The sequence below is a fragment of the Myotis lucifugus genome, unplaced genomic scaffold (genome assembly GCF_000147115.1).
Source record: "Myotis lucifugus unplaced genomic scaffold, Myoluc2.0 scaffold_90, whole genome shotgun sequence".
Classification (NCBI taxonomy): domain Eukaryota; kingdom Metazoa; phylum Chordata; class Mammalia; order Chiroptera; family Vespertilionidae; genus Myotis; species Myotis lucifugus.
This window is the reverse complement of record NW_005871138.1, coordinates 2,865,577-2,874,917: the sequence shown is the minus strand read 5'-3', so window position 1 is coordinate 2,874,917 and position 9,341 is coordinate 2,865,577. Positions and strand designations below refer to the sequence as shown.

General features: G+C 57.0%; 1 protein-coding gene across 8 annotated transcripts in view; it reads right to left on the bottom strand.

The window, feature by feature from the left end:
- Positions 1-7,384: 7,384 nt before the first annotated feature.
- SLC35C2 (solute carrier family 35 member C2) overlaps positions 7,385-9,341 on the bottom strand; it is a 13,065-nt gene continuing 11,108 nt past the window's right edge. For 7 of the 8 annotated variants that reach the window (XM_006091351.3, XM_014458077.2, XM_023756193.1 and 4 more), the window contains 2 exons: positions 8,231-8,360; positions 7,385-7,947 (listed from right to left, as the gene is read on the bottom strand). In XM_006091351.3, the coding sequence (XP_006091413.1) occupies positions 7,820-7,947; positions 8,231-8,360 (258 nt within the window). In that variant the 3' untranslated portion in view covers positions 7,385-7,819. The remainder of the gene's footprint in view (positions 7,948-8,230; positions 8,361-9,341) is intronic. The other variant, XM_023756192.1, reaches the window with a different exon arrangement.

The following is a 9,341-nucleotide window of genomic DNA, read 5'->3' as shown; positions in this document are numbered from 1 at the left end:
ACCATGACCACCTTCATCTCACTCCTGGCTGGGCTTCAGAACCAAGATGCCCACCTGTTATATGGCTGACCCCATGGCCCCCAGGATCAGGCACTTCTGTGAGCTGACCCCTAAGTCATTGAGCCACACTCCTGTGCATATGGCCATGTGAGGCGGGGCTGGGGGGGAGCTGGAAAAGCAGCCCAGGCCCAGGGAACACGGATGCTCCATGTGGCGTGAGCCCTGCTGGGCCTGGGGGAGAAGGCAGAGAGCACAGGAAGGAACTTGTCTCTGGTGCCCAGTTGTCCAGCACGGCTGTGACCATCCCCACTGCCTGGGGCTGGGCAGTGCGGCTGAGGGCTGAGGGGAAGCAGGACTGGGAACGCACAGCAGGCCGGAGGAGAGAGAGGACCAGCCGGGCTGCTTGGACAATGCAGTCCTTTTCAGAACAGGCCTTTGAAATGGAACAAGAATAACTTTAAACAATAAGATGCTTCTCTCTCCCCCTCAGCTGTTGCCCAGGCAACACCAGAGTGCTCAACACTGTTTAGTTTTTTAAGGAACCAAATCTCCCTTCTTTTGGTCAGCAACTGCCAGGAAGATGAAGAGGCAGCGGAGGCGCCCCTCGCGGCCCATTGTGTGGGGACCCGGGTCAGCCGCCTGCAGCAGTGACATTTAAATCTGACGTTACATATTATATATGAACCCAGAGCCGCACTCTCTCCCGGGGAGGCTTCAATCTCCCGCCCAGGACTCCTCGCTGCCTACATGTGGCTCTGGCAGCTTGAGGGGAGGGGGGGATCACAGCAGAGAGGCTGACCTCCACCTGCAAAGCACCTGGTGGCCAGTGTGGGTTTCTGAAGGTGCTCTGTCCCCAACCCTCCACATCACCTGACCCAGGAGAGCCCTCCTCCAGGGTCATTGCATCCAACGGGGACAGCATTCAACTCCCCCCGCCCCCCAGGCTCCCCGACATCCCTGCCCTTGGAGGGGCCTTGACCAGGAACACCTGCCGCTCGCCAGTTTCCAGGTCCCCGCTTGCCAGGCTGAGTGATGCCCATTATCTCCGCGGGGCTCCAGCAGCCCAGCGCGCGAGGCTTTTTGTGATCCCCGGGTTACATATAAAGAAACCAGGTGCAGAGTTCTGAAACAAGGCTACCAGACGTTAGGCACTTTCAAACAGAAATCCTTTGATTGCGCGAGGAGGTAGGTGTAATCGGGAGCCCACTGTCAGAAGTGGAAGCTGAGGCTCCGGGTCCCTGTGACAGGTCGGGGGTGTGGCAGGATTTGGACTCGGCCAGGCTGACTGCAGAGCCTGTGCACGCTGGCGTCGCCCACCAGGCTGCCTGGGTGGGGCTGGGGCCTGGGCACAGAGGGCAGATCTTTCCTGTGTCCGGACTTGGTCAATGTGCTCTTCTAAGGGCAATTGACCCCCCCACTTTGCCCCCTTAGGAGGAAGTGATGAGCTTTGGCAACATGGAGTTCTGGGCTATGTGTCCTTAGGCAACAGAATGCACCTAAAACCTCACTCTGCTGATCTGTAAAATGGCAGCATGGTGTGAAGACCATAATAGCTGCCACTTAGGGAGGATTTGTGGTGGGCGGTGTACCCAGTACTCGACGTGCATTACTTCGTCTAATCATCACAATAATCCGCACAGAGGTATTGCTGTTCTCTCTAATTCCAGGCGAGGAAATGGGCCCAGGCGTGCAGTTGCTGGCCCAAAGCCACACAGCTAAGAATCGGAGCTAAGGAGCATGAGCCAGAGGGCCAGGTCCTGGCACATGGTAGGTTCGAAGCAGGTGTTGGCTCTGGTGTCCCAGGACGATGACCAAGGGGCTCCTGTCTTCTGGGAAACAAAACGTGGGAGGAAGTTACGTTTAGAAAAACCAAACCAGGTCAGAACGGCCCCCTTTCCAGCTCAGCGGCAAACGCAGGATGGGAGACTGGCTTCAGCCACAACAAAAGCCGAGGAGGGGACATCCGTCTCCGCACTGTGAAATGAGGAAGGCCATCGCAGGGAGGGGGTGCTCCTGTCCCCTGGGCCGCAGGAGGGAGCCCCACACCTGAGCCAGGTGGCCTTGCCCGGTAGGGGACTCCCTGGAGGCTGTGCTGAGTCCCCAGAAGTGATGAGGAACACAGTCTGGTGACCAGCTGCAGGAAAAACATCTCCAGCGGACACTTCCGCCCTGCCCCCCCCCGGCCTTTCTCTCCCAGGAAACTGGTGATATTCACTGTCCACATCCCAGCTCCACCCTGGGAAGGTCCCTGTCCCCGCACCCCTCACCCCTGCATCTCCTTTAGCGCCGCTAAATGGCAAACCCAGAGGTGCAGCGATGGGAGGGGCTGGGTAATGAACTCCCATTGGCTTTTTCACGAGATCACTGTCTTAATTTACGAGGCCTGAGTGAGTCTCATTTCCCTAGTGCGCACTGAGTAATTAACTATTAATAAAAGCATTACTGAGTTAACCACGGGGGCATGTTTAATTCATGGGGCAGCCCTGCCACAGGACGAGGCTCTGGCTCAGGGGGGATTCCTCCCAGAGCAAAATAGGGCCCGCGGGATGCTGCCCCTGCCGCCCCTCAGTCACCACAGGGGGACACTCTTATGCTCGTAACCAGAGAAGCCCAATCCCAGGAGGGTGGAGAGCTGGCATCCCAAACAGCCCTGTGCGGGGCACTGGGGTGGGGGTGAGCCCCGGGGAGGGCTCCCGCTGCTCTTGGGAGCTAGTGAGGTGAGTGACCTTGGGAAGTTGGCTAGCGGCTCCTGTTTGTCACCCGGATGGGCCAGCCAGTACCACCGAGTTCCCAGGGGTGGGCTGCAGGAGTGAGCTGATGCTGTCACTGGTGCGCTATTACCTTTAAGACCTCCCCTCCCCCACCCAGAGGCACTGGCCACCGCTGAGTGTTGGGGGTGGGGAGAGAGGTACCTGCTTGCTTGAGAGCAACTTGGGAGGACAATTCCTATCAGGGTACCTCCTGGGGGACTTGGGGGCTTTGCTCCCTCCTCTTACCCAGATGGACTAACTCCTAGTACAGTACCCAACACACCATCCTCGTGCCTCTGTCCTTCCCATCCTCATCCCACCCCCCCTCCGCCCCGCCTGGTATGCTTTACCCTTATGCCTGCTTGGCAACGCTCATTCAGTCCTCAAGACTCAGTTCAAAATGGTCAGCTCCTCCTGAAAATCTTTGCTCTCCTGCCCCAGGCAGAATTGGTTTCTCCGCACAAGCTCTGCAGTCTGTCTCCCAATAATTCTATGACGTCTATCCATCCATCCACTCATCATCCATCCATCGTCTATACTGAGCACCTATAGTGTTCATCCGTGATCATGTGGTTTTTAAGCTGTGGATAAGCTTCACTTTCCCTAGACCAGTGGTTCTTAATCTTTTGGGGGGTCAAAGGCACTCGTCCCCCGCAAATGCACGCATGCATGTTCATGTCAGAGGTGATTTCTACCCTGCTTCAGGGACCCCTGGTCATCCGTGAAGCCAGCAGTGGCCCTGGGTGTGGTGGAGGCTGTGATGAGCTGTTCCGATCCCCTTTGGGAATGAGTGGTTCCCCTGCTGCAGTGGGACTGGGAGTCGGTCCTCAGCGAAATTCTCATTGGAAGAAAACAGCCTCAGCCAAAGTCACAGCTCCTGCCGGGGGTAGGTCCACTTCCAATGGCAGATCAGAGTGGAAATGCACAGGCCGCAGCCCACCTTGGGACAAGTCTGAAGGGTTGGCTCAGCTCCAGGGCTCCTTGTGGGGTCCTGAGCCCTTTGTGGGGACTCAGCTTCTCCTGCTCCCAAAACCTGCATCCTTCTACTCCCTTCCACATGTTTTTCCCAAGACCATTTCCTAAATGACATCCCGCACCCTAATCTCCTGAGTCCGCGTCCAGGAAACCCACTGGTTAAAAGGTCCCGCAGAAGCTGCCTGCGGACAACGGCAGCGGCAGCGTCGTAATGACTCCTACGTCTCCAGTAGCTCTCACTGGGCAGGGCGCGTTGTCGATGCTCTAGAACAGTAGTCGCCACCTCACTGGTGGTCCGTGAGGTCCGAAAGGTTGGCGACCACTGCTCTAGAATTTATTAAATGCATTGAATGCACTTTCCCCTGGTTCTCTCTTTGGTCCCTCTGTCGTCCCAGCAGGAGAGTTCTCATCAGACATCCCGGAGAAAGGCACAGCCCACCAGCAGGATGCCAGCAGATCCAAGGCTGTGGGTTTGTTCCTGGGAAAGGCACTAGTTGCCAACGAAACTGCAGATAACCATGGGACCAGGAGTCAAGCTAACTGGGTACTGCCAAGCAGGGGCCAAGAGGCCTGACTCATGTCAGGGTGAGGGCTCAGGACGGCTGGGGGGCCAGGGGCTGGCGGAAATGGGTGGTGGAGGTGGGGAACAGCTTGTCCTGTCGTTGCAGGACAAATCATTTAGAAGTTAGGATGGTCCCCGGGACCCAAAAAATCCCAATTCCCACTGTTGGAAATTCCTTCACAGAACAAGTATCTATTCAGGCCTCCGCTGGGCCAGGCACTGGAGCAGGCAGCACTCCGTGCTTGCTCCTCCTCTCACTTGCTCCGTCACATGGGCAAGTTATGTCACATCCTCGTTGCTGACCTTTACTAAGTGGCGATTCCTATGTGCCCAGCACTGTGCTGCTGTTTAAGACATTTCATCTTCACAACAGCTTCATTAGGAGGTATTAGGGTTCCTGCTTCATAGACAAGGAAACAGGCTCAGAGGAGATCAGCAACATGCCCAAGACACACCGCTGTCACAGGGCAGAGGTGTGAATCCAGGTCTGGTGGAGTCTCTGAGGTGTGTTCTCAGCCACCATCATGCTTAACCTCTGTGAGCTTAGTTTCCACAGCTGTGAAATGGGTACAGTCAATTCCTACTGCACTGGGATTTAGGGATTAAATAGTCAACACGAGAGGCCTCGAAGGTGCCCAGTGACCGGTCCATTCTGTTCTCCCCGTTTCCCTGGTCCCCTGCCTCAACACCTCCCTGGGCTGAGAGGAAAGATGGCCCCATTTGCCATCTCTCCAAGGACTGTCTATCCCAAATTCAGCTCAGTATCTGGCATGGGATCAGCACTCCCGGGATGCCGTCAACCCAAATGGACGATCTGCATCCCCACCCTCAGTTCTCTGCACACTGGGGACCCGACCCAGCCCATCAGTAGTCCAGGATGCAGCAAGCAGTGGCAGGCATCACAGACAGTTCTCTTGGTTCTGTGTAACTCTACTCTCAAGCCACTGGGAGTTTCCTTTTTTTTTTCCCTCAGAAGAATGGAGCAGAAACAGATGGAGGTGATGCCCTGAGCCCTCACAGCAGAGAAGGGTACCAGAATGAAGATGAAGGCACTCCAGGCCCTGCCTGCCACCACGGGTTTCTCCCACGGGCGAGCTCCAGCTCGTTCTCATCCCCACCACGACCTCAGCTACAGACATCCTCATATATTGGGGGCAATAACCTTCCTTCCGTGGTAGGCTCCCGGGAGAGACGGTGGGCATGTAAGCACTTAAAACTCAAACCTGCAGGTCAGCCCACATTCCCTCCTCCCTCCTCTGCAGAAGCCCTGGAGCTGTAGGCTTCCTGGGGACAGACAGCACAGCCTTGGAGACAAGTCACAGCCTGAGCTTCCTGAAACCTGTGCAAGCACCGAGTTACCATGGCAACGATGCAACCCTGAGATGCAATGGCTGCAGACAGCATGGGTGCTTCTAGGGCTCCAAGCTGAAGGCGAATAGGGTCTGGCCTGGAAGGCCAGGCAATAGGGCTGGCAGGAAGCGGGGAGGGGCAAAGGGAGGGAGCCCTCCTCTAGGATCAGCTGGTAATTGCTGCTAAGTGAGGGGCTGTCATTGAACCTAACATGCAGGCGGCACAGCACCAGCCCCTGCTCTGCACCCTGTAATTACTGCACCAGACAGCAGCTTTTGCTCCCTGTGTGGGAAGAGGGGGACGGTGTGGGGAGGGGCAGGCAGGAAGCTCTCACCCACCTAAGCCAGGGGATTCTGGCAGGTTCTCTGCAGCCCAAGCATCCTGCATCCCAACCCGCCTCCCAAGCAGAGGCAGGAGGGAGGGGTCCTGGCCCCTCCGTTTTGCTAGCTCGCCCCACATCATCTCTCGTGGAACATGAGCTTCCTTTAATCCTGGCCTGAGCTTGCAGAATCCAGGGGAGCAGAGGTGCAGGAACCAGATAAGGCACCTTCGTGTCACACCTCCACGAACGGGAGAAGTCTGCGGTGAAGCTCAACTCGAGCCGGGAGGTTCAGAGGACCTCAGACTAGTCACGGCACCTACCCCCTGCCTCCGTGGACTGGGAGTGGGTGGGACTCAACAATTCTTAAGGTCTCTTCTTCAGCAGGAGTTGGCAAACTGCAGCCAACGCGCCGAGTCCTATTCCTGTAAATAAGGTTCCACTGGAACACAGCCTGCCCGTTTGTTTCTGGATCTGTCTATGGCGGCTGTCCTGCTACATCGGCAGACTTGAGGCTGCAACAGAGACCAGATGGTCCCCAAATGGGAAATATTTACTATCTAGCCCTTTCCAAAGTTTGCCGGTCCCATTCCTCAAACACCAACGTTCTCCTAGGCTTAAAAGGGGCTTTCATGGCTCCAATCTATCAGAACAGTTCCCAACAGGCCGCCCCGCGCAGACCCCCATACCCTCCTGCCTGGGCTGGGGGGGTGGTGGTGGTTCTCCCAGTGCTGGCGTCACCTCGTGGTGCGATGGCGCCACCTGCTGTGAAGGCCCACAAGCACTTGTGCTTGGGAGGATGTGACCCCGTGGCCAGCAGCCCCTCCCAATCCAGGGGAACCGGCTCCCAGGAGCAGGCCAGGCCTCAGAACCAGAGCATATCAGAGCCGGGTGCTTGTCTCCTCCCTCCCCACTTGATAAAGACAGCAGTCTGTGTGACTCGTCCAGGGCAGGTGATGGGAAGGCCTGGAGGCCCATCACCCGTCCACATGTGTTTCACGGACAAACACTGGTGCTGTGAACCGTAGGTCGGCCACTCATTTAGGGACTTGGATCCATGGTTGTTGAAAGGATTTTCAAAATAAACACTAATATGATATTTAAACTGTTTCCGATCTTCAGAACAACTCTGAGACAATTATTACCCCCATTTCACAGAGAGGTGAAGTAACTTGGTTCAGGTCATGGGTGGTAAGTGACAGGCTGTGAAAGCTTTAAGGTCCCCAGAATACGGTGCTCAGCGCATATTCACTTTCCTGCCTGCAGGTGTGCTTGGGCCCCGAGAGGGTCCTGGGCTCAGGCAGGAGTATACGTGATGGGAAGGCTGGGGTCTGGCCAGTCACCATCGAGGGCCCAGGCAGAGGAAGGAGAGGCCAGGCCGACTGCCCCTCCCTGCCCCCACCCCTCCAGGCAACATGAAGTGACTAGTGGACTGTAAACCCTTTATTTCCAAACTATAAATAGATCTGCTCTCTGAGCAAAGAGCTGTCCAGGTGGTAAGCCCCCAGCTCTCCATCTCCCCTTCCCAACTGCTCTGCAGTCCAGGCCCAGGCCCCTTAAACCCCTGTGATGCCTCTGAAATCATGATCTTGGCAGCCAGAGCCTGGCAAGCAGTTGAGAACAGCCCTCCGTTCCTCCGCTGCAACTCCAGCACAGCGTGGGGCCTGTTCTGGCCTGGTGCTCACCCCTCGGGCCAACTCTCCGACTCGGCCCCACCATGGGTCCCGTGCTACCCGAGGCCCAGCGTGGATACTGCTGGCCCGCTGCTCCCAGCTGCTGTGAGAAACCACCTGGTCCCTGAGCTCCGTCTGCATGAAGACTGGGAGCGGCCTGCTTCAAAGCTGCTCCCCGGGCTGGTCGCTGCTATCCCTGGGCCACGAAGTCCTCCTCCGCCGCCTCATTATCCCCTTCCTCTGGCTGGCTGCTCCGGAGCAGCAGCTCCAGGTCGGGGCTGGAGCCCAGCCCCTTGGAGGGTTTAGGGTCGCCATCACCTGGGGATGAAGAGACACCAGTTACAGCCCCAATCAGCGTCTTGTGCCCTGATGTGTGTGCCGTCACCCGGGCCCCCCTCCCCAGTCCCTCAGGGATGACTCCAGCATGCTGAGGAGAGCAGCAGCCCCTGCAGAGGCAACTGAACGGTGCAGACTGGAACTACTTGGAGAAGCCGAGGGTCACGTGCCTCTTCCCGGAAGGGCTGGGTTGAGAGGAAATCAGAGGGGCTGAGTCATGGGGAGAATGTTCTGAATGCAGGCGTAGGAAAGGGGCTCAGGTTACCTCTGGAGTGCAGGGCTTTGAGGGCGACATGCAGGGATATTCCCGAGAGGCAGAGGGCGAAGCCCAGCCAGTTCAGGAGGCTGATCTGGTCGCCCAGCAGATGAGCTGCCAACAGCAAAGTGCAGACTTCCTGCGGGCAGAGAAGCAGGAAGGGGAAGTGATCGGCGGGATGAGTTGGCCCCTTTGCAAAGAGGGCCAGGCACTAAGCACAACCACAGGAGAGAGCCAGACTCGCCCAAACTCCCAGGCCAGGGCGGCTGGCCTGCAGGGCAAAGAGAAGCTTGCATGGGGCTTGCTGCAATGCTTTCCTCCTTTGTGCTACTGAGATGAAACAAAGGAGATGCTTTCACAGAACTGCCAGGATAAAAGGAGACCAACCAAATGCAGCTGTGTCCACAGGAATAAAGGAGAGCCCTTCCGGAAGGTACAGGTGGGGAGCCCTCAGCTGCCGGGGGAGAATGCAGCGTCATACAGGGCTTTGTGGGACATGCACTGGTCCCGGGGTTCTTCGCACACAATGGCTGCAAATGGCACTGTGAAATGACTCATTCCGAGAACCATGGCTTCTGCCTCATCATTTGGTTGGCAACCAGAAGACCCTTGGGGAGCCCCTACGTTTCTGCTTTTAGGCAGCACCGCTCCAGGATCAAAGAGCAAACTCCCCCACAGCATGGGGTGGAGGGAAGAGGGAAGTGACAAGAGGAGAGGCAAGAACGCTGCCAGGGAGAAGTAAAGGCAGGCCAGGCAAGCACAGGGCACGAATGACTTAACTGTCCCTGGCTGTGCCCATGGCAGACATCACCAATCAATCACAGAACTTGTTACTGATGAGTCTGAATGGGGGCTTCTCAATCCATGGCTCCCTGCCGCTGCCACAGGACGAGTTGGCATTCCTAGTAAATGTAAATGCGTCCCAAGCCCAGTGGAGTCGGACCTGGCTCTGCACCCCAGCTCGGCCACTAGCTGTTTTCCTGGGTAGGAGCAGCTCTTCATGTCTCATGACCATCCCCACCTCACAGGGCTGCAGTGAGGGGGGGGTGTACAGATGAGAGCATGGCACTGAGCGCCCTAATGAGTAATTGCCTCTCTTCCCTATAGGCCCTGGGTGCAG